At 36.1% G+C, this 24,388-nt stretch overlaps 1 protein-coding gene and 2 long non-coding RNA genes across 17 annotated transcripts in view; 2 read left to right on the top strand and 1 right to left on the bottom strand.

The window, feature by feature from the left end:
- Ack (activated Cdc42 kinase) overlaps positions 1–24,388 on the top strand; it is a 67,107-nt gene that overhangs the window by 28,932 nt on the left and 13,787 nt on the right. For all 15 annotated transcript variants that reach the window (XM_087344389.1, XM_087344392.1, XM_087344391.1 and 12 more), the window contains 10 exons: positions 6,050–6,162; positions 7,297–7,435; positions 8,712–8,875; positions 10,177–10,334; positions 12,116–12,255; positions 12,363–12,506; positions 13,245–13,529; positions 15,078–15,236; positions 17,469–18,167; positions 20,462–20,606. In XM_087344389.1, coding sequence (XP_087200515.1) covers positions 6,050–6,162; positions 7,297–7,435; positions 8,712–8,875; positions 10,177–10,334; positions 12,116–12,255; positions 12,363–12,506; positions 13,245–13,529; positions 15,078–15,236; positions 17,469–18,167; positions 20,462–20,606 — 2,146 coding nt within the window. The remainder of the gene's footprint in view (positions 1–6,049; positions 6,163–7,296; positions 7,436–8,711; positions 8,876–10,176; positions 10,335–12,115; positions 12,256–12,362; positions 12,507–13,244; positions 13,530–15,077; positions 15,237–17,468; positions 18,168–20,461; positions 20,607–24,388) is intronic.
- Positions 1,107–2,659, bottom strand: LOC147874629 (uncharacterized). The gene is made up of 2 exons (XR_015533950.1): positions 1,366–2,659; positions 1,107–1,207 (listed from the first exon to the last, which is right to left on the bottom strand). It is a non-coding gene; the product is annotated as an uncharacterized LOC147874629 (long non-coding RNA).
- LOC147874630 (uncharacterized) lies at positions 2,678–4,379 on the top strand. The gene is made up of 2 exons (XR_015533952.1): positions 2,678–4,120; positions 4,279–4,379. It is a non-coding gene; the product is annotated as an uncharacterized LOC147874630 (long non-coding RNA).

Raw genomic sequence — 24,388 nt, forward strand, 5'->3', positions numbered from 1 at the left:
CTGAGTATTTTAAAAGAAGGCATTCTGGCATGGTACAGTGAGTGTTGTGCTGATGGTGGGAGGGATTGTTGAGTCCTTCCTGGGTGTCAGAAGTGACATATAAGTGGAAAGTTACAATGGATAAGAAGTGTTTGAGTATTAAAGTGGATAATGCAGCAGGATTGGGCATTGGTTGGGAAGCCTGAGGGGAAGAGACTGCTTTGAAGACCTAGACGTAGGTGGGAGTATAATATCAGGTGGGATCTATGGGAGATAGGAGTTGAAAGAGACTGGAATTTGTTGGCCCACGACGGGGTCTGGTGGAGGGCTTTGGTTAATTCGGTGATGAACCTTTGGGTTCCATAAGCCATCTAGTTAGTGCAGCAGGGAAGTGCAAAGTAAATACTATTGGAATGGCCAGTACAAGCAGTGGATACAGGACTTTTGGAAGAACAGTGAGTGCTTATACAAGCAGTTGTGCGTTTAGTAATGGCAGGACACAGTAAGTACATAGTGCTGAGTATGGTGCCTGCGAAGTGGTTGTGTGTGCCTCTGTTATAGACAGGAAGTGCCAAAAGGAGATTACCACTGGTACTGTTTCAGTGATTTTTGATGCAGTAAACCAGGATAAATGTGATTATTTGTGATTGAAACTGTATTATTGTCAAATAAATTTAACTTGATTGACCCTACTGTGAGATTTTGGGTTCTCATAGCAGCAAGTATGAGGATGGCTATCTTGTGGGTTTTTGTGCCATGTAATCTGGTAGAAGTTTATCGATGTTTCAGAGATGCTTGCTGCTTCCATCATCAATCATGTCCAGATGACAGAGGCAGCAAAGACCTCCGAAACATCGGTAAACTTCTACCAGATTACATGGCGCAAAAACCCACAAAACAGCCATCTTCATTCATAATATTCAGATAACAGTCTTAACTAACATATTTAGGGAATAGGCAGACAATAACTACAATACAATACTTTTATTTTCCGTCGTTTACACAAGCTTATTGTTAAAATCATATAAAATTTCACATAAAATTGTTACATTTTAAAATTGACGACATGTTTCGATATACAATCTTATCATCGTCAGGTCTATCAAAATTAAAATTAAAATCTGGTGTATCTGTTGCTCTGCTTATATTGCTTTTGTTTTTACTCGTTTTTATTACATCTCCAGGCTTCTTCGATTTTATTTTTGGAGACGCGCCTGGGTGCCTATATCTGCAAAATCAATTTTAATTTTCATATCGTGATAAGGCTACCGAAATAGGAAATGGAATAATATTACTCTAATTTATAATATTTTAAGGAATTATTCAAATATATCGTATTACAAACAAAATAAATGTAATCACAAAATATAAAGTATTATAACATACCGGGTTGTGTATGAGGTGCGTGTCCGTTGTTATTGAATGGCAGACAGTAACTGAGATGTGAGTATCGTGTATGGCTATATATATTGGGTGAAAGTTGTTTAGGGGGTTGGGTCAATGGACTGTAGAATGTTAAATATCGGATTGTTCGTGTAAATGTTACTGTCGTTTAATGCAAGGTTTTGTTTATGTGTTCTTTGTATATGATATTTCTCTATGGTGTCTCTATGTCGTTTGTTTTGTATTATTTTTATAATGTCCAATGTATGTTCTATTTTGTTGTATGAATGTCCTGTGTTTAATATATGCTTTGCATATGCTGAATGGTCTTTATTATGTTTTATTGCTGTAATATGTTCTTTATATCTTTGATTAAAGGTGCGTCCAGTTTGGCCTATATAGGTTAACGGGCAATCATTGCATTTTAACCTATATATGCCTGGTTTTTCGTATTGATTTGTTGTATCTATTTGTGGTTTTTGTTTCAAGATGTTTTTATAGTGTTTTTTGTTCTAAATGCTATTTTTATGTTATTTGTTTTAAATGTTTTTGTTATATATTTGGTTTCTTTTCCTATATATGTGAATGTGGCCCATTTGTTTTGTTTATTTTCGTTTCCGTCTTCATTTATGTTGTTTATATTGTTTATTTTATTTTTGGGTTTTACTTCATGATTATTATATCCGTTTTCTATTAGAATTTGTTTTATTGTGTTACATTCAATTTGTTTGTTTACTGTGGTTATGGGATATGTATTTTTCCTGTTTATTAAGTAGTTAATAGCCATCTGTTTATGTTCATTCGGATGGCATGAAGAGGCATGTATTATGGTGCTTGTATTTGTGGGCTTTCTGTATATTTTGAATTCGAAGTTATTTTCGTTTCGTATTATAGTTAGATCTAAATAATTTAATTTGTTATTTTGTTCTTTTTCTAAAGTGAATTGTATATTTTGATTTATGTTGTTAAATTCATTTAAAACATTTTTTATGTCTGTATTTTTTCCATCAAAAATCATGAGTATATCGTCAACATATCTACTATAGTATTTAATTTGATATTTATTTAATATATTTACTATGTAATCATGTTCGAGATATTGTAAGAATATTTCAGATAATATGCTCGAGGTGGGAGCTCCCATAGGTAATCCTGTTTCTTGTTTCCAATATTCATTGTTGAATTGGAAATAATTTTGGTTAATAATAATGTTAGTTATATTTGTAATTTCATTTATTAGATCTGTATTTATATTCTGTCTATTTAGAATATCTCTTACAACATCTCGTAGCATGCTTGTTGGAATATTTATATACATATTATTGATGTCAAAAGAACAAATTTGTATATTTTTATTATTATGAAAATTTAGTTGTTGGATTTCATTTATTAATTTTATAGAATTTGTTATATTAAAGGTATTTGGTAAATTACAATATTCTTTTAAAATGTTTTGCATTTTTATTGCTATTTTATATGCAGGGGCTGATGTCCAATTTATTAATGGTCTGATAGAGTATGGGTTCTTATGTAGTTTAATTTGTCCTGTGATGATTGGTGCGGTGGCGCTATGATTATAGTATTGTGTTTTGGGATGGTTAAAAATGTTATTACACTTTTGGGTTATTTTTTGTATTTCCTTTTGATATTTTAGTGTTGGGTTTTGTGTTAGTTGTGTGAATTCATTTTTGTTTATAAATTGTGTGATGTATTTTTGGTATTGTTCTATAGAGAGTATTATGATGGTTTTTCCTTTATCTGCTTGCGTAATTGTTAGTTTATTTTGTTGTAATTTTTGTTTGATATTTTTTATTAATTTCCATTCATTATTATGTGTTTTATTATATTGATCGTTCTTTTTGTTTTGTTTAATTAGGTGTTCAATTTTGTCAGCTATTATGTGTCGTATATGATCTTGTTTTTGTATAGGAATTAGATTTATTGCAGTTTCTGCTTCCAGTGCTAGGTTTGTGATCCATGTTTTATGTTTATGATGTAAATTGTATTTTAAGCCTTTGTTTAGTAAACTTAACAAATATTCAATTCACACCAAATGAATATAATTTAATTTAATTTAATATAATAATCATGAAGTAAAACCCAAAAATAAAATAAACAATATAAACAACATAAATGAAGACGGAAACGAAAATAAACAAAACAAATGGGCCACATTCACATATATAGGAAAAGAAACCAAATATATAACAAAAACATTTAAAACAAATAACATAAAAATAGCATTTAGAACAAAAAACACTATAAAAAACATCTTGAAACAAAAACCACAAATAGATACAACAAATCAATACGAAAAACCAGGCATATATAGGTTAAAATGCAATGATTGCCCGTTAACCTATATAGGCCAAACTGGACGCACCTTTAATCAAAGATATAAAGAACATATTACAGCAATAAAACATAATAAAGACCATTCAGCATATGCAAAGCATATATTAAACACAGGACATTCATACAACAAAATAGAACATACATTGGACATTATAAAAATAATACAAAACAAACGACATAGAGACACCATAGAGAAATATCATATACAAAGAACACATAAACAAAACCTTGCATTAAACGACAGTAACATTTACACGAACAATCCGATATTTAACATTCTACAGTCCATTGACCCAACCCCCTAAACAACTTTCACCCAATATATATAGCCATACACGATACTCACATCTCAGTTACTGTCTGCCATTCAATAACAACGGACACGCACCTCATACACAACCCGGTATGTTATAATACTTTATATTTTGTGATTACATTTATTTTGTTTGTAATACGATATATTTGAATAATTCCTTAAAATATTATAAATTAGAGTAATATTATTCCATTTCCTATTTCGGTAGCCTTATCACGATATGAAAATTAAAATTGATTTTGCAGATATAGGCACCCAGGCGCGTCTCCAAAAATAAAATCGAAGAAGCCTGGAGATGTAATAAAAACGAGTAAAAACAAAAGCAATATAAGCAGAGCAACAGATACACCAGATTTTAATTTTAATTTTGATAGACCTGACGATGATAAGATTGTATATCGAAACATGTCGTCAATTTTAAAATGTAACAATTTTATGTGAAATTTTATATGATTTTAACAATAAGCTTGTGTAAACTACGGAAAATAAAAGTATTGTATTGAAACACAAGCATGATGCAATTAAGATGTAAGCAATAACTACAATGTTATGTGTTGTTATAAACTTCAGTAGCTTTAATGCTACATGTATACCCTGATGATGGCATAATGATTACTGAAACATGTTAGGTGTTAGAACTATTTTAATGAGCAAGAGCAATATGCAATAATTGTATTTGATGATGACATTAAAAGATTAACAGTAGATAATTGGTACAACAGTTGTGAACCCTACAATTAAAAAACTGTGTGTATGTGTTCGAGTAGGTAAATATGTATCTGAGACATTCCTCATCAAGAACGGTCTAAAACAAGGAGATGCTTTGTCTCCCTTGCTCTTTAACTTTGCGCTAGAATACGCCATCAGGAAGGTCCAAGGTAGGCAGGAGGGTTTGCAATTGAACGGGACACATCAGCTATTGGCATATGCTGATGATGTTAATTTATTGGGGGACGATATAAATACAATAAAGAGGAACGCAGAAGTTTTACTAGAGGCTGGTAGACAAGTGGGGCTGGAAGTAAATTCAGAAAAAACTAAGTACATGTTAGTATCTCGTCATCAGAAGACAGGCGGGCAAAATTATCTTAGGGTAGCTAATAAATCCTTTGAAAGGGTTACAAAGTTCAAATATTTGGGAACAACAATAACAAATCAAAATGATACTTGTGAGGAAGTTAGGAGGAGACTAAATTCCGGAAATGCTTGCTACTTCTCAGTCCAAAATATTTTGTCTTCCCGTCTGATTTCTAAGAACCTGAAAATTAAAGTATACAAAACAATAATCTTGCCTGTTGTTTTGTATGGGTGCGAAACATGGTCTCTCACTCAGAGGGAGGAACACAGATTGCAGGTGTTTGAGAATCGGGTGTTGAGGAGGATATTTGGGCCTAAGAGGGAAGACGATGGGGCGTGGAGAAAACTGCACAATGACGAGCTTAAAAATCTGTACTGCTCCCCCAGTATTGTGAGGGTGATTAAGTCGAGAAGAGTGAGATGGGCGGGACATGTAGCGCGCATGGATGGGACAAGAGGTGTGCACCGGGTACTGGTTGGGAAACCTGAAGGGAAGAGACCGCTGGGGAGACCTAGACGTAGATGGGAGGATAATCTCAGGCGGGATCTATGGGAGATAGGAGTTGAAGGAAACTGGATTTTGTTGGCCCAGGACAGGGTCCGGTGGAGGGCTTTGGTTAATTCGGTGATGAACCTTCGGGTTCGGTAAGCCATCTAGTTAGTTAGTTAGTGTGTATGTGTTTACCTCTAAAACTAATTGTGTAACTAATATTTTTAATTTTTATACCTTTTTCTTCTGTAGAATTTCCTGAAACAAACAAGCAAACAAAAAATATGACGTTGCAGCATGTTTTACCTTTGATTGAATAGCTCCATCCATAATGCATGACAGATGCACTCAAACCATCTTTCTTGAAAGTTCTGGACAAGGGATATCATTCCATTTTATCCAAAAGCAAGTGATATCATAGTTAACTGTATTGTTTTATATTATGACAGCGTTATGGGACTATGCTCTTCAAGTAGCTACTGGAATGGCTTACCTGGAGTCGAAGAGGTTCATTCATAGGGATCTAGCATGCCGCAATGTTTTGCTTGCTGCAGCTGATAAGGTAAATATTTATTTTGTCAGTTATTAACTCAGCCAGTCATTATTTTTAAGTAAGGTACAAAGAAAGAGTATGGGGGAGGTTTGGCAAACATTTAGAAACACTGAGAATTGAAAGACCTTGAATTTCCTTTAGATTTATATATGTATCGTTGAAGAGGTAAAAGTTGGGAATTTTATTATTAACCTTTTTGTGATGGGCATTTAAATTCCATGTTTAGCATTATACTTGGATTATGTTGGCATTTAAATTCTGTGAAGTCTGGAAAATCATTAAATAAATTGTAGTATTATCACTGCAGTTTTTGATCTAGAGTTTTCAAATAAAATGCTGGCTTTTGAAGATGAATTACTTTTTACCATACTGGAGTATATAAATAATCAGGCTGAGAGCATATTTTACATGCATTTTCCATTTTTATCCCACTTTTTATTCTTTGAAATATTGGATAATAGATGATTTAGAGTGGCAGAAACTTTTTAACACAGTGCTTCATAACTTCAGATTGTCCTAGGCTGACAGGCGCAGAAACAAATTTTACAAGTGGTCAAGATGGTGTGTGGTAGCTGATTGTATATTGTTTCTATACTAAGAGTCCATTAGCATTGCAGTGATTAAACAGTCTACCACTGGTAATTGATAGAGAAAAAGTGGCCTGGTCTATGCAAACTTATTAATGCATTTGTGAACTTTGGTTCTGAGAACTTGATTGAAGCTGTAGCTGCAAGCACACAATCTGAACAGCAGAAGCTTTGTTGCCTTTTGAACGAACACCGAAGTATGTTGAAATAATTATTTATGCAGGACAAGGAAATAAAATTAATATCTGTACTTCAGTGTTGCGATACTGCAGGAACTATGAAAAAAAATGAAGCCTTAAGTGAGCAAGCTCCGAAACGTTGTGGTTTTATTGATTTTATTTAATCTTGGTTGATGGATAATGTCCAGAAAACAGTTTGCTTCAACAACGCACCATCATCACAAACTTTCAGAATTGATCTACTCTTCTTTTTACCTGTATGGAATGGTAGATCCTGCCAACACAACTCATGGCCACCAGTGCTTGTAAACTTTCTTTCCTTGAAACTGTGTGTGTTTTGAAATTAATTTGGTCACAATTCTGTATTTTATTTTCAGGTGAAGATAGGAGACTTCGGCCTCATGAGAGCACTTCCGCAGCAGGAGGATTGTTATGTAATGACGGAGCATAAAAAAGTTCCATTCCCATGGTGTGCCCCGGAGAGCCTGAAGAGTCGGATGTTCAGCCATGCATCAGGTTAGTGGCAGCTGGTAGTTGTTTAGCTGATCAAGATATTCCTGCTGTTATAGATGTTGACAGTTCATCACCTTAATTACATTTAAAGGTAAACTTCATTCTTATTATTACCGTCTGCTTCTTCAAAATTATTTCTGTTATTGTCCTGTTGCATGTACCTTGGTCTCGAGGCCAGACTTACGGATGCCCTAAGTAAGCTGCAGGGCATCGGAATATGAGGGGCCGCATTTCAAAATGTACTGTTTTGACTACCTGCTTTACGCAAAAACTTCAGTTGTTTTGAAGCTTATTGCAGATGTTAGAATGATGTTCACTTCTGATAATTAAAAGAATAAAATGTAAATAATGATGTGATATTGTTGTGGATTGAAACAGGAGGAATTGTAATTGGGAATGTTTATTCTTCCTTCTGAACCAGCCATTGACAGTAATTTGGGCTTATATTTTAAATAATGTTCTCATCTCTGACCTTTCCAGTGCTGATGCTGTTAAATGTTATGACTGTGTAATGTTGTTTACTAATTTGTCTTTGGCCAACTTTCTGTACTGTGATCCACTGAGTTTCTAATGTGCTCCACTCATCGTAACTGTGTACTTTTCAGACTGAATTAACAAGTTATAACATTTGAAAGCTGTGAGCTATAGGCGCTTTTAATCTTATTGGCCTGTCTTAATATTTTTATTATTAAACTCCCAACATTGACAGCAATACGTATGGTTATGTAAAGAAATTAGAGTCTCAGTGTAACTGCCATTTTTGATATATTGTTGACTGATGATAGATATAAAAAGTAGCGCGAGTTTATTCTGTATCAAATTTACTTACACATGTAAATGTTAAAGTGTTAATAAAATGAAATGTCGGTTTTATCGTTAACCATCTGATGCGGCTGATCTCCCGAGAACATTTTATTAAGTTACATTGCCGCGAAAGCTTCAGATCGTTTAATTGTTGGTTGAAATGAATTTACTTTGAGTCCTATGCAGGAGCAACTCAAGAAATATTTACAATGTTTTGACCTAGGGCAGCTTTTATGTTGTTCTTATTGTGTGTTCTTGTGGGTAGTAGTGATTATTTTATTTGTGAATGAAATTATATGGCTAACTTAATATTGAATTTTCTGGATTCTCTGCTGAAAGTAGGTTTATTTTCCTATATTTGTATATAGTAATTGAAGAAGCAGTACATTATTGCTGTAAGGTATAGTAATGTGGGTTCTCAAATATATTTTGGTTTAATCTGTGGGTTTTAAACTTAACAAATTGATGTTAACAGATACATGGATGTTCGGTGTCACACTATGGGAAATGTTTACATTTGGAGAAGAGCCATGGATAGGCTTAAATGGGACACAAATTTTGCAGAAGATTGATCGAGAAGGAGAGAGGTTACACCAGCCTGAAGCATGCCCACCTGACATGTATCAGCGTATGTTGCAGGTAATGAATGTGATAATGCAGAACATCAGTCAGCATTACTGAATATAAATTTTACATATCTTTTGAAGTGCTGCTTTATTGAAGGGATGAAACCTAGGAAGGTAAAGTGTAAATAAATGGGGAGACTTATTCAGCCCTAGTTCCCATGCATTCACTTAGCTAAGTGACAGTCACTCCACAATGAATCATGCATAAAATTAATGGTGTCTACTGCAAGGCTCTCACCATGGTAACAAGTGTGTGTGTGTGTGTGTGTGTGTATCTCCACGAAATAATGCACGTTTGTTCTTGTGAAATGTTAGTTGTGGACATTCTTCATGTTTATGTTCACCTGGAATAAGATATGTTTATTTTTCTGAATTGTCAAAATCTTAATGTAAGAGTACATTTTACATTTCTGGCTTGTATTTGGCAAAGTAAAAAAACAGTGGCCTTGCGGCAGTGTTTATCATTGTCAATGCAGTATTGACAGAGTTTCCATTTTAAAAATACAATAGTAGCTGTATATTGTCACTTAGTAAAGTAAAGTAAAGAACGAACACAAGCTTCAGGTCATACATGTTTGGCTGCCTGACTTTTATAAATTCAAATCACCTGCTGTTAAGTTTCTGCTAATAAGTAGACATGCATGACGAGCCTTTTCAAAAACATGTGTGTTTGTGAGCAGTCCATTTCAAAAATTAAAGTTGTCAGCAGTAAATCTTTAAATCAGCTTGACAAAAGATGAGGAATCTGCTTGCAAATTGTTACTTCCCTTGGACATTCAGATATTGAGAACTTGGAGGCAAAGAAACGGTAGCAACCTTCCTCTTGATGTTTTTCCAGTGTTCTGAATAAAGCTGTAAGTCCAAAAAAGTTACATTAATATTTTTCATTATGTTAATAGAAATAATTTTTGTTGCTGGAAAGTTTTATTGAAAGAATATAACTACCATTGTTATCACTTGGCATATGGTCAGCATGGGGTTTTATTGTTTTTTAATTTGGCCTTTGTATAAAAGAGGGTGCCCATTGCTGATTAGAACGTTCTTTTCAACCCAGCCTGCGAGGTTCATAGTTTATTCAATGGATTTCCATCAACTACATAGGTGAGATGAGAGGGTGGTTATGCATTGTGAATTGGAAAGGATTGGAGTGAAATTGATTGGTGCCTGTTTGTAAGGTCTTTGTCTTCAGTTGAAAGAAAGTGACAGAAGTTTCAATAAAGTTTGCATAAGGCATCAACATTCTGTTAATTAGAATTAAAATGTTACAGGGTTTATTTATATATTTTTGTCAGGATGTCAAATGTTTTGTTGCAGTGTTGGTCCAAAGTTCCCACAGATCGCCCCACATTTCAGGCTCTAAGGAACTTTCTCTCGGAAACATTGCCGCCCGTCATGAAGGTCACCCAAAAGTTTGATGAGGCAGACAAGATGCATATTGAACCTGGAGACACCATCATTGTTATTGATGGCAGGTACTTGTCCCATTGGCATTTTTCTGTAGTTCAGTGTTTTAAGGTGTTTAGTTTCTGCTCTGTCTCCTCCTGCTTTTTCATGATGTTCCTGCTGTTGTAGGTCATCTTGGTCAAAAGGGTGTATTCTCTCACTCCCTATCTACCTACTACATTCTCTTCAACTTAATTTCTAATCCCTGTTTGTGGTGTTTTATCACCAGCTCATCCTTATATTTTCCTGTTGGTCTTAATGTTACCATAAAAGCCCGAATGTTGGTGAAACCTAGGATTTACCAGACAAACCTGGGTTTTACCAAACTGTTGGTAAAAGTCCAGAAAAAGAACTATTCACATCATATTTTGGGGTTTTACTGTTCACTGTTGGTAAAACCCCATTTTCGGGGTTTAGAAACATACATCCCTTATCTAAGTTGTAGTGATCTGATGCATAATCTAAATATGACAAAGAAACAGGTAGAGCATTTAGGATAAAGGTTTCAACATTGGAATTCTGTTTCTGAGAGTACAGTGATTTCCATATTCAGAAAGAGAAATCTGAAATTTTAATGCAGGATTCCCTTTATGTGTGTCTTGACATATATGGACTGATTGAAGGAAGAACTGGAATTTAAACAGAAAGATGAAGGATGGTAGCTGTTTATTGATTAATCTAAAGTAAATTTCAAGGAAGTCTATTAACTAGCACAGGGCGCCATCAATATATGTGGTGCGTGTTTTTAGAATGAAAGAAATTTAACAGCATGTCCTGTGTACTGAATACAAGCGAGTATTACTGTTTTCTCTTTCTTTGTGATACTCTAGTAACAGAAAACTACTTTATTGTTAGGGACTGGCCGGCAAGGAAAGAGTTTGTTCCTCTAACAAGCAGTGATTAACGTGTGCCATTAGGGGATCCTCAGTTGATCCTCCTCGTGCTGCATATAAGCAGAGCCTAATGAAAGATTTTGTGAAGGCTTTTGGCATAAATAGTTATGGTCTATTTAAAGCAAAAGTAAATGACACAAAATTCAAAGAAGGAATTATTCGTCCACAAATTAGAAAATTTTTCATGACAAGTATTTCAAGCTCTAAACTCTGTTCAGTTAGCTGCATAGAAATATTTTAAATCTAGTACTTGGGTTTGTTGATGTAATAAAGTAGAAAACAGAGCTGGGATAGCTCAGTCAGTATAGTGACTAGTTGTGGGCTGGATGACCTGGATTTGTTTCCCAATGGGGGCAGAGGATTTTTCCTCTGGCATCTGCATCCAGACCGGCTCTGGGGTCCACCCAGTTTCCTGTCCAGTGGGTACCGGGGTCCTTTCCTGGGGGTAATGCCTGGCCGGGGCATGATGCTGATCACTCACCTCCATCTAGTGCTGAGGTCAAGAATGAGTAGGAGCTATACCTCCTTTCCCCCCAAGCAATTTACACTACTCGTAAAAGAGAGAAATAACTTTGTGTACTATTTGTTGAGCAGAAGCATTGCTTTTTTCACTTTTGCATTTTGACTCGTGTGTTTCTGCCTAATATTCATGTAATTTTGTCACTCATTATATGAAAATGTGGTGTTTAATTTAATTAGAGAATACTTTTCTGTGCCTTTTTCTTCTTCTTATATTATGAACGTTTGTAATATATCCTTTACTAGTTGATAGGGAGTCATATCATTGTAATATTTTTGTCATTTCCTCATGAATTGCCTTGATTCATTTAATGACATTTGTTGCCAACATACAAAGTTTAATGTACCATTACCACAATATGAAGAATGAAAAATCTTTCATGAAACTTATGTTACAGAGCAGAACTTTATTGGTGGAAAGGACAAAATCAGCGTACCTTTCAGATTGGTCAGTTTCCAAGGTGTTTGGTGGATCCTATGCGAAAGAAGGTTGTAGAAGACATTAGCAAACCTCTTCAGAATTCATTTATTCATACAGGTAACAAAACTAAGTGTTTACAGTTATTGAATTAAAAGAGTTTAAATATAAGAAAGTAACACATATTTATGTGACTTTCAGTTACATTAATATTTTTTTCTTTTTAGGCCATGGGTCTCCATATGGCAAATCATGGGGTAGCCCAGTGTTTATAGACGACGTCTATTTGCGAAATCCTATGGAACCTCCTGATGTCTTAGGCATGGCACAAGATCCAGGTCCAGCTCCTAAGCTGCCTGACAGGAAAAAGAGTAAGTTATTCTTTATCTGTGTTTTGTTACATGTTTTTATTTTAGTACCTGAACCTCAATTGGGCCTCTAAATTCAGAAACTTAGAAGTGTAGCTGTTTCTAGAGATATGCTTATAGAATTAAAGACAAAGCGCTTAAGGAAAGACATTTATTCATTGCATTGATACATTTATACATTACACTTTTAATTTCTTGCATTGAATAACATATTTTAATGTATCTGCACAGTTCTTTGTTCTTCCTAATTTGTTGCCACTGTCATGGTATTTTACAACTACTTGAAATAGCTTCATTTTCCATATGTTAAAGATCACTTCCTGTTTGCAACTGCACTAAATTTTTCTTCAGTTGTCTGATAATTTAGTTGTTGGAATCCCCCCCCCCCCTTCCAAAGTATAATGTGTTGACATAATTAAATATTTTATGTGTTATATCGGTCTTCCGAGTAGAAATATCATGTAGACTTGTAGGTAGATACCAACATTTCAGAGAAACACTGGTATCTACAAGTCCATACTTTGTTACTATGCAGAAGACTAACATAAACATCTTCACCACCATGAGAAACTAAAATCTCATATGTATGATTTGAGGTTTTCACAGCGGTGAGTCTAATGTTTGCTGTCTTCTGGGTTGTTGTGCCATGTACAATACATGGTGCAACAACCCAGAAGACAGCACTCATATTTTTAGTACTACCTCACACATTTATTACACATAATATAAATTTCATTATAGGACTTGCCCATCAGGCCAGGGGGCGAAGCAACCAGAAGCAATTTAATTATTCCAAGCTAACAGATGAAACACCTCACAGTGTTGCTGATGGGCTTAAATTTATGCAAGCTGAAGCTGCAGCTGGTGGCACAAAAGAGGCAAAAGGTGAAACAAGTTCATTGGAAGGAGTACTGATTGATTTGGTTACACCTGTGGAAGTTCCCGTATTAGTTCGTTCAGTTTCCACTTCAGAAAGCACAAACACAAATTCTATTATGGATGAGCCAATAGATGCAGCAGAGGAAGGTAAGCTAATTTTGTCACTTTCCCCCTTTGGGTTGGTACTTTACACTAGTTTCATGATAAGTTTGGCCACATTATTGCACGTTGTCATCAAAATGTCTTGCAAAAAGTTCAGATCATGATTTGTGTCAACTGATAAACTCAGTGAGTGGATGGTATAACAAATAGAATAGAATAGAATTTATTTACATTCCATAGATCCTTCATGGGCCTAAGCCAAGGATGTAGAACAGGTCATAGCACAAATATAAATACATATTTATAACAGCTATTTACAGATTAAGTTAAAATGAAATGACATATACTTTACAAGAAGTAAAGCCATTGAAATTGTATGAACATTAATGGGACTAAAAGAGGTGTGTTGTACATTATGGAAAACATACATTCCAGGAATATTAATTGGATTTTACATTGTTCATCACAGAAAATAAACTGTCGCAAATATACATAAATGAAAAAGTTAACAATGTCACTGAAATTGCTTCAGAGTAGTAATTGTGAGACCAGTTATTGTACTGCTTATAGTAACCAATTATAATTGTTCTTCACAGACTTATCTTTCAAGAAGTAAACTGTGATAGCTAAATGAACTGAATAATGTCTGTGCTCTCATCAGAACAAACAGAAAAATGGGTTATTACTAGGATGTAAAGCCATTCTTAATTGTTTGTGGACATTTTTATTTTTTATTATCTGTCCTTCATTGTTTTTTGGCTACTTTGATACATTGCAGAATTGTGTTGTTATTCTGAAAGTCTTTCATGAGATTGCACTTGCTAGTCATGCTTGTTTCAGAAATTCACCACTGATAACTGGTTTGCTTTGTCTAGAAATTCTTTTGCTGGCCTCAAAACTTGCAGCTACTACATTAAAAGAATTCTCACTGAATTTTATAATGAGAATTGGTTGTTAAGTTTGTTGTTCTCAGTGCATGTGATATATGCTGTCTTTTCTCATCTCTTTTCAGGGAAATATATTTATTTATGTTTACTTTCATGCAGTATAACAGACAAAGTTGTATAAACCACACACTTTCCCACACTACCCCTGAAATTTTTTGTTTCTGAATTTTATTTTCTTTTGATACTGTTAGAAAACATCTTCATACCTCATAAATGAACACACAGAAAATTGCCCATGGGACTTGTAGAATATGAATATATAATAAACAGGTGACTGCAACTCATCTTTTTGGAATGAACACCTCTGACAATCAGAAACAAATTGGGAGGTGGCATCACTCATTACTTTCATTTTGTAGTGCGGCTGTGTGATTATTTGTGAGGAAGTGACAGCTTTTATATATTTGTGCAGTTCTACATACAGAAACATAAATTTCATTATGAAATGGACATGCCCACACACATTAACATTTTATTAAAACAACATTTTGGGTACCCAACAATCTTTTTGGTTTGCTATCATCATTGCCATAGGTATAAAACGGCAAACAAATTTGATAAAACTTTGCCCCCTCCCCTCTCTTTTTTTTCCCTCCCACTCTGGATTAAAGTGCCTATATTGAAACTGTTCTCTCACTTGTCATAGAATTCTGGGGTGACGGAGAAATAAGCAACCGTGTGTATGAAAACTGTTCTTTTAATGTCGGTGCTGGAAACGGCTACAGCAATGTGGATTCAAAACCTGTCTCTGTTACTAATACAAGGTTTGAGTCACCAGATCCATTCGATACCTCACACGTCTATGGTAAGTAATTTTAATTATTTCTGTAATTTCAGTCAAAGGACTCTGCAGTTTAAGAAAACCAAGTTAATTGATGAAATCCAAGAAATTATAAATAAGCAATTTAAATTTTTGGTCTTGTTTCATAATAAAGTAAGGATGTGCACATGTGCTCGCTTGAAGGTGGTTGTCCTGTGGGATGTTGCCAAATAATTTATTTGAAAATGCATTAGTATTTAAGTAACTGGAAATGACAAAATTAAAAAGAGAATTAGTTTTGTGAATAAAAGTAAGGGAAGAATACTATGCATTTGCAAATCATGAATTTTAGAGATCTCTAACAGCCTAATCAATCACAATTTGTCAATAAAGTCTGCTTGTCTCTCTGTTCCTGCATCTTCCTCTATTTCTGTATGTGATGTCAGACTTCACTTCTCGGACCACCAGCTTATCTCAGCAATCTTTCATTAAATAAATTGTGTCTTACTTTGACACCTTGTCATCCAATCCTTGTTCTTGCCTATTAAAAAACTAAAGTTTTATGTTCTATAAATTCTCAGTTTGCAGGTGTGCTGGACGATTGTCTACACAAACTAATTTTTTAAATTCTGTAACTCATGGGTCCGCAGTGGCGCTTGGTCTGAGGCGTGTGCCTTGTGCCGCTTGGTCACGGGGACCATGGGTTCAAATCCCACTCAAGCCATGGATGTTTGTCTGCGTTTTTCTGTGTTGTGCTGTCCTGTGTCCAGGTAGAGGCCGTGCAGTGGAACAATCCCTCATCCAAGGAGTCCTACTAAATATGTATAGATCAAGCCAACGAAAAGTTGGGACCCGCAGTGCTCAGGCACTTAAAGAACGGGTTGTTCCCAGGATCCAGTATAACTCATTCCATTTGGACACATATTGTCAGAAGACATCCGTGCCTTTTTACTAGCTTTGTATTCAACAGGAAACTTCTTTACATTTTTTAAATGTTGATTCTTTTGAGATTATCCAATTACATTTCTTTTCACATTCTACTCATATTTTCACACATCAATGCAAATGGTTTTTTTAGTATTTTTCTACCAACACATTTCTCATCTTTAAATTTAAACATTGTTTCTGGGGGTCATATTGTGAGTGAGTCCAGTTTTGTCTGTGTTATAGATTTCTTTTTTGGTTTATCCTTGCTTGCACTTGTCTCACACACTTTGTACCCATTCACTTGCTGTTTTCATGCTGTCTGGCTGTTAGGGCCTCTCCACTGACTTAAGCATGAATGATGTTATGCCAGTTCTTGAAATGATTGAGCCGTCCATTGCTGCAACTGTGGTTTTCATGTTCTAATTGCGTTACAAAATTTCCTGCTTGGATCTTCAAAATGGGACCATTGATTGCTTAGCAGCATCCCCCTGCACTTCAAACCATTCCATGCCAGTGTCGTGAAAACATTTTCTAGTCTTTTTGTTCACAGTGAAATTCTTCTCAAATGTACATAAAGTTTTCTCTTTGTTCTTCCACAGAGTTGACACTAGACAATAAGTTGAATTTTTGACACAAATATATTTTTCACCACATTTGAACTCGTGAATAATTTCAACTTTAGTTCACTGTGAAAAAGTAGCTGGTATTGTAGTTTGTGATTACAGTAAAAAAAATGGTCTTGTGAAGAACATTATTTTTCTCATCTCAATTCTCAAAAAAATTGACTTTTTTGTCTCAGTCTGATATGAAACTGTGAAAGTCATTTTCACACGTGCGTGAGCAATACATTCAGAGAATGCTTGCTCTTTTCCAGCTTAAAAAACTGTTGTCTAGTTTACTTGCTGGAGCACTTGCGAGTAATGTTTGTGTGTGTGGTCACTTAAATTTTTCTCCACATTTTTTCTTAGCAAAAGAATTATAGAAAAACAGTTGAAAATTTTTGAAAGTAGATACTTAACAGCATACTTTATTTACAAATGTTATTTTAATACTTAGTCAAAGAATTTATGAGAATTGGGCAGTAGATCATGTGGGAGAAACAAGAATTTATAAGATGTATTTGTAGTGGATATCTTCGGAAAGCAGATAGTCTAAGAAGATCAGGGAGATAACATTGGTGGGAGGTGGTAATATGAATGTGGAACATGAATTAAATTATGAGGTTGTGAACTGATTCAGCATTAGTATTGAACCTTTTGTTTCTTCTGGAGAGATTGTTAATGTACACTATAAAATAGAGGCATGGAAGTTAATTCTTGGTGGTTTATGAATTTTATACATGTGTTTCAGGTCCAAACAGGTACTATTCTCGTGTGACACCTGAGGTGGTAGTACTGCCCTCAGCTTCAGGAACCAGTATCAGTGCTTCTGCTGCTAATACTCCAGAACAAAGTTCTTCTTTTTCTCATCCTGCGCAGAACACGTACCTGAACATAGATCATTGCACAGAAATCTCATCTGTAAAGAATTCATCACCATCCTCTCAAAGTGTTTGGCCAAGCGATGTCAGTATGGACAGTCGGCCTTTGTGTTCACCACCTGTAGTTCCTGATTGGCCTAATGTTAGTTCAGTTTTAGTAGACTGTTCATCTGACAAGTCTACATTTCAGGACAGAGTGAACTCTTCTATGGTCACAAGTGTGTCTTCTAGTCAACCAGCGAAACAACATACCATCATAAACAAAGAGGAGATAAAGTCTCCAGTGAAGATGCTTGATCCAAAATTTATAGCAGAACTAGAGAAACATTTAGGGCAGAAGGAAGCTAGTGCAAATACTAACCCACCAAATAGCTTTGTGAGCTCTTCGCCCACAAATGTGTGTTCTGTAGGAATGCCTGAAAAAGTTGGAAATCCAGTAGTTGCAAGTACAAGTTCTATTGGGAAAAGCAAACAGAATGAGTCACCTGGAACATCAGTTATTCCAGCACTAAAACCTCCACCACAGTCAAGCAAAGTATCTCAGAAGAACTTACCATTAACATCAACTGGTAAGTAATCTCTTGCTATGTGAGTTTTTATTTATCAACTCTTGATGGGGAGGATTTAAATTCATAGTTTACTGAACAAAAGTAAAAATATTTTCCTAATGTATTTAACACCATTTTGCATATATCAAGTATATTTATTGCCAATATGTTTTTTGTATTGATCAGATCTTTTGCATTTCACAAATATTAGAGAAAAAGTGGAGTATAATGGGTCATTACACCAACTATTTGTGGACTTTAGAAGGCATATGGCTCAGTTAGAAGATTGATTTTACTCCCTCCAAATTTTAGCCTATGAGGACTGTCTATCAAAGACATTCTCTGGCCAAGCTACACCATTTCCCTCAGATAATTCACATGTAATTTGGTCACACTGCTCTTTGATGTAAAAGTAAAGTTTGTCCCGCTATGTGCCATGTAGGCACTTGGGGTGAGAGGAGGTATAGCTCCTCCCTTTCTTGACCTTGGCACTAGATGGGGGTGAGTGGTCAGCATCACGCCCCGGCCGGCTTTACCCCCGGGAAAGGACCCCGGTACCCATTGTAGAGGAGGCTGGGTGGGCCCCAGAGCCGGTCTGGACGCAGAGGCTAGAGGAAAAATCCTCTGCCCCCGTCGGGGATCAAACCCCGGTCATCCAGCCCGTAGCTAGTCACTATACTGACTGAGCTATGCTCTTTGATGTGATGCCAGTAATTTAATCATGAACACTGAAATAGGAGCAGTATTTCAAATTTTCTGCTGTGTTCTGCATGGCTTCCTCACAAGAGCAAACCATTACTAGGGATAGTTCCAGTTTATGGTGTTGTCACATCATGGAAGAATATCATCTGATAGTGAGTGTGTTTGTTGCCCGCGGTGGACTAGTGGTTAGCGTGGTCATCACTGGATGCAAGGTTCACAGATTCAAACCCAGCTGAGGTCAATGGATTTTTAAGGGTGATAAAAATCCATAGCACAACTTTCTTTGGAGGGGAAGTAAAACTGGCGGTCCCATGTCATAGATTTATGGTATGTAAAAGACCTTGCGAGCGTAAGCAAAATTCAGCAGCCATTTCTCGCCCAAGTCTCTCCTAATTCACTACTAGATGGCTCTAGCAGACAAATCAGGATTGAGTAGAAGTTGTGCAGGGGCAGTGGGCTTGTCACTCACTACTCATAGACACACTCTTCAAAGACAAAGAAACCTTTCACATGGGAGGAGGCCAAGGCTCAGCTTCGGGCTGTTGCGCCATAGAGTCAGTCAGTGTGCATGTTTACATCATCTGATCAGGTTGGTGGTTTAATCCAAAATGACTTGTCATAACAGAATATACACCTGACAGTACACATCACAGCAAAGATATTTTAAAACATTTTCTTGATGCATTGCACATTTTTCCACTTGGCTGGTGAATGGGAGTTTATTTATTTTTAAGTTGTGCTTTTTGGGTTAAATACTCTTCAGTCCTAATTATTGTAATGAAACTTCATTAGGACGTTGAAGTAATGTAAGTGTATGAAGTGAGTGGCTCTTCAAAGAGCGAAATAGGAAGACACTGTTTACAACTTTTAAGATCAAAGGCAAAATGTGATTAGCTATTTTGTGTGATGGAAGTCCATTTATTCCAGTTATAATGTTTAGAACTAGCTCTTGCTATAGCTTACGTGTATTGATAAGTTGCACACAGCAAATTGTGGGTGGGACTTCCTGGCTCACTGTAAATAGTGATTGGGAAGTTTGCATGTACAGAATGGTACCTAATACACAGTTGCTAATTGAAGAGGTTATGTAAATATGAGTAAATCTTACAGTTCAGGTAACGCAAAGACAGATAATATTGAGTTATTTTTAATTATTTTCCTATCTCCATGATAAGCACATATACAAAGAATATACACCACATTAAAAATTTTAAAAATTAGTGCTGTATTGTGATATATGTAGTTACAAGATAGACTGGAAGATTGTGATTTCAGTCATTTTTGGATATTACATATACCCATTAGAACAAGTATTTTTACAAATACTATAGATTGTTGCACTGTAAAAGGTTACATTAGGATAAACAAGTTAATATGTAATTCTGAGGGGCAAATTTCTTGGAAGGTTGTCACTTGGAAAACCAAGACAGTTATTAGAAGTTTCAGAAATAAATTTTGAAGTGGATTGGAGAGAACTGGCTCATGATGAAGCCCAAAGGAGGGCTTGGAGAAGTATTTAAATTGATCCACTAAATAAATTGTAACTGAAGTTTGCAAAGTAATTTTTAGTCTGTAAAGGTGTTATGCTAACTATTACATTTTATCTGCATTAGCCCAGCTTCCCACTGGCATCAAGATGCTGCAAAATTCATGGGAGTGGAAGACTGTTAACTTGAAGTCTGAAGATGGCGCAGGTAGTGGCTCACCAAAAACAACACGTTCTCACAGCATCTGTTTATCATCACCACTCTCACAAAAGTTTGTATTTTTAACATTCCAAATGTATTTTTAGATACTTCCAAATGAGGAATTAAAGTAAGTATAGAAATATAAATAATTGTTCCCTCAGATATTAGCACCAATTTTACAATATATACTTCTCACCTGATATTGTTATGGTGATTAAATCAAGAAGGATGACATAGGTGGAATATGTAGCATGTGTGGGTGAAACATGATGCACACATAAAGTTTTGTTTGGGAAACCTTGTTGGAAGATAAGGGGCCTTAACCCGTCAGCTGGGGGGTTTAAATGCCGCAGTCGAGCTCGTACAGTGGGGATTTTTTCGATGTCCATTTAAACTTTGCTTTAAAACACTTTTTTATCATAACTTTTAAACTATATGAGACATAATAATGAAATTTCACTGAAATCCTTTTAAAAGATGGTTTTATAATCTTACCTTATAAGATGAGCACTCTGTGTGTGAGGAATAAAAGCAGGTGGTTTAGAATTTCAATTTCATGTGATAGTTCTTGAAACATCCATCTATACACAACCCTGCCCCACATTCACTACACCAATATTTTGAGTCTTTCCTCATCCCGTGTTTCGTACACACCACACATCTCCTTTGAGGTCTAGCCTTCTTTCCAGTGGGTGGAATACATTCCGGGAAATGTCGTTCTGAGAGTCTCTTAGGTGGGGGGCTCAAGTGATGGACGGCCGGTTACAGGACGTGGAACAGCAGGACCGTGTTTCTCTACGAGACCTTGGACGAGAAGAATCCTGAATTTCAGGGTGTCTATTTTCCTGTTACTTGGAACAGACCGATACATGACCATTGCGTTATGTATTGATACATTCAGTAATCTTTTGAACAATGTCATGTACCACTTTGTTCCTCGTTTTCGTTCCAGCACTTTGCTGCAGAGAATGCAACAGGATTGCAACATCGTCACATAGTGGAAGAAGTTGAGTTTTGTATGGTGGTTCTTGAAACTTCACCAAAACAAAACACTACACAAACAGAGATTCTATCCTTTTCTGGCGTTTCCTGCATAACACGCAATGAGGCCTGTGTCAGGAATAAGCGGAAGGAAATGTGGGAGCCTCACCCCACCATCTGACCCCGAACTGAAGGCCAAATATATGCATCATACATAACAGTTATAACCTGTCTCTTTCTAGGAAGGCTTCTTTCCATACCCTTGTAAATATAGGGGTGCTAAAATGTTGTTATTCTGCCACACCGAAACATGAAAACGGCATATATTATAGAAAAATTATGGGGTCCCTGACCGTTTCAGATACTTTTTTTCCCCTCTGTCCTTCACAGCATTAGGTAAGATTGTAAAATAAACCTTTTTGGGATAACAGGCACGTTTCTTCCCTTCACAAACAATCACCACAGTGAAGATTCCGTAAACTCTTAGGTCACGCATTCATACACGGACTTTGCCATGACAGATCCAAAAATGCGACGTTGCCACAACATGAACAGAAAGAGCATTTTTTCCACGACAAATCAACTACAAACATCATATATCAGTCGTTATTATTTCCATACTTATGGGCATTTGAAATTAGGCTTACAGCCGCACGTCATTGAACGTGGTTCCGAAGACCTACATTTAAATGCCAGCACGTCTTAAGACGACTTCCCTCAGCGAGGGGTTAATGATATAGATTATGAAGATTTGAACCAGATTGAATTAGCTGAGGTTGGAGTCCACTAGTGGATGTGGTGATGAGCTTTCGGTTCATTAAATATATGATTTTTCATTGTCAGGTATATCCTGCTCAAGGAGAACCCTGTCTGACAAATAACCATGCTGATTCTACAAAGAATAAAATGTGTTGTCACATAACTTTAGTGTGCTTGGGCCACCTTCAAACAACTTACATATCAGAGTCTCAGCCTATGCCTGGAAACATTGCTGGGAATACTTGTCCAAAATTCCTTTCTGTATTACCGTCTCATTGCATTGAATGTCTTCAAGTGATTAAAAATGAGACCCTTTCAAGCAGATTTTTATCTTTAGAAACATAAAAAGGTTACACAGGCCCAATTTGGGTGTACAGTGAAGCTCTTTTTACTTATATTTAGTTCTTGTCCAAAAATTTGTTTCTGAAAGTACTATGTGGTGAATGTCCATTGGCATAGTTGAAAATTCACTTGTCCAGCCAAAGATTTGACTTTTGACATTTATGATTTTCAATTCTGGAGGGTCTGGACTGTTCCATCGTGCACTTTAGCATTTTGTTTCTGGCTTGTACTGGAAGACCCAGATTTTATCACGAGTCTCTGACTTTTCAGATAAGGTGGGATTCTTTCAAACAACTTGCTGGAAGGTGTGAGCAGAATTCTTTTATCCTCACTTTTGCTCATTCCCATGAATACCATTTTGGCACATACTTCATGTTCTTTGGCTGTCTCACAGTTTATTATATTCAGGTTGTCTGTTATCTTCTTACCAGTCTGTTGATCCCCCCCCCCCCCCACACACACACACACACACACACACACTTGTATCCGATCTTGCAGTTGCTAAATCTCTGGATTTTTTGGTTTTGAAATTGCTTAATCCACACAAAAAAGACCTTGTGTTTGCTCAGTCTTCCTTCTATATAAACTTAGTGTAATATTTTGTCAATTTTGAGCATTTGTCACCAGTTTGATTCCTGTTTTGAAAATTGGTAACAGAAAAAGATACTGCCGCAGAAGAACATGTGTTTTACGCAAATCTGTTAAATCATGCAGCAATGTTTGAACATGCCAATTGATTGGTGTTGCTAGTTGCTTCTCAGAAGCATCAGTTTAGGTATATAATTTTCATATCTCAAATGTAATGGATTAATGCAGGTTGAAATTCATTGTCAAAATAAATGTTTTCCTCTGAAATTAACATATTAGCTGCTGGTGCTGATAGCTACTGCTCAAGTGCACTGTACCAGTATCAAAGAGAACTGCTTGCTTTGGTTGATGTTTTTGTTCTGCGTTCTGATGACATTTGGACTTACAGGTAGATACCAACATTTCAGGAGAAACATACTGTCTCCATCTTTATCACTGACACGCTTACAGGTTCACTCAGTGTCAAAATTCGGAACAACAATATTGACATATTTACCACCATGAGAACCTCATATTTCGATATCGATTTTTCTCTCCAACAGATGGCTTCCAGTTTCTGCAGTATGTATTGGAAAATAAATAGAATTTAGGTAAATTAGAGAGACAAAGGTCAGATACCTTATTAAGTTATAATAATATGATTTTAGGTTCTAACATTGGCAAGTACATAGGTGGTTGGCTGAATGTTGTTGCACCATGTAGTCTGATGGAAGTTTGCCAACATTTCAGAGGTGCATCAAGTAAGCCACATACAAGGAACCAGCCAGTCGAGGCAGAACTTTGGCCGGACCATTCGGGACGAGGGTGCATCTGGCAATGGCAAGGGAGTGAACAGTGGGAGAAGGGTAGACCGCAGCTTGGCCATAAGTGTGGGAAGGGGGCGGACGGATGGGTGTAGCTCATATATGCAAGAGAGAGTGAGGGAAGTTGCCCTTTTCAGGGAGATCACCAAATATAAGGAAATGAGGGTAAACAGAAGAAACAAAGGAAGAGGGGCAGCCTCAAGAAAGGCAAGAATATAGGAAAATTGATAAGGGAGTGAAAGATGTGGGGTATGTAGACTGACGTAAAGAGTTGGGAGAGAGGAAATAAGGAACTGGCCAGGACTGGGTCAGTTTCCTGAAAAGGACAGTGCACTAGCCTAGTGGTCAAGTTGAGACAAGCACTGTTGTATATTAGAGG

The sequence above is a fragment of the Zootermopsis nevadensis genome, unplaced genomic scaffold (genome assembly GCF_977971745.1).
Source record: "Zootermopsis nevadensis isolate Lab colony 2312 unplaced genomic scaffold, Znev_1.0 Znev_ptg000007l, whole genome shotgun sequence".
NCBI classification, from domain to species: domain Eukaryota; kingdom Metazoa; phylum Arthropoda; class Insecta; order Blattodea; family Termopsidae; genus Zootermopsis; species Zootermopsis nevadensis.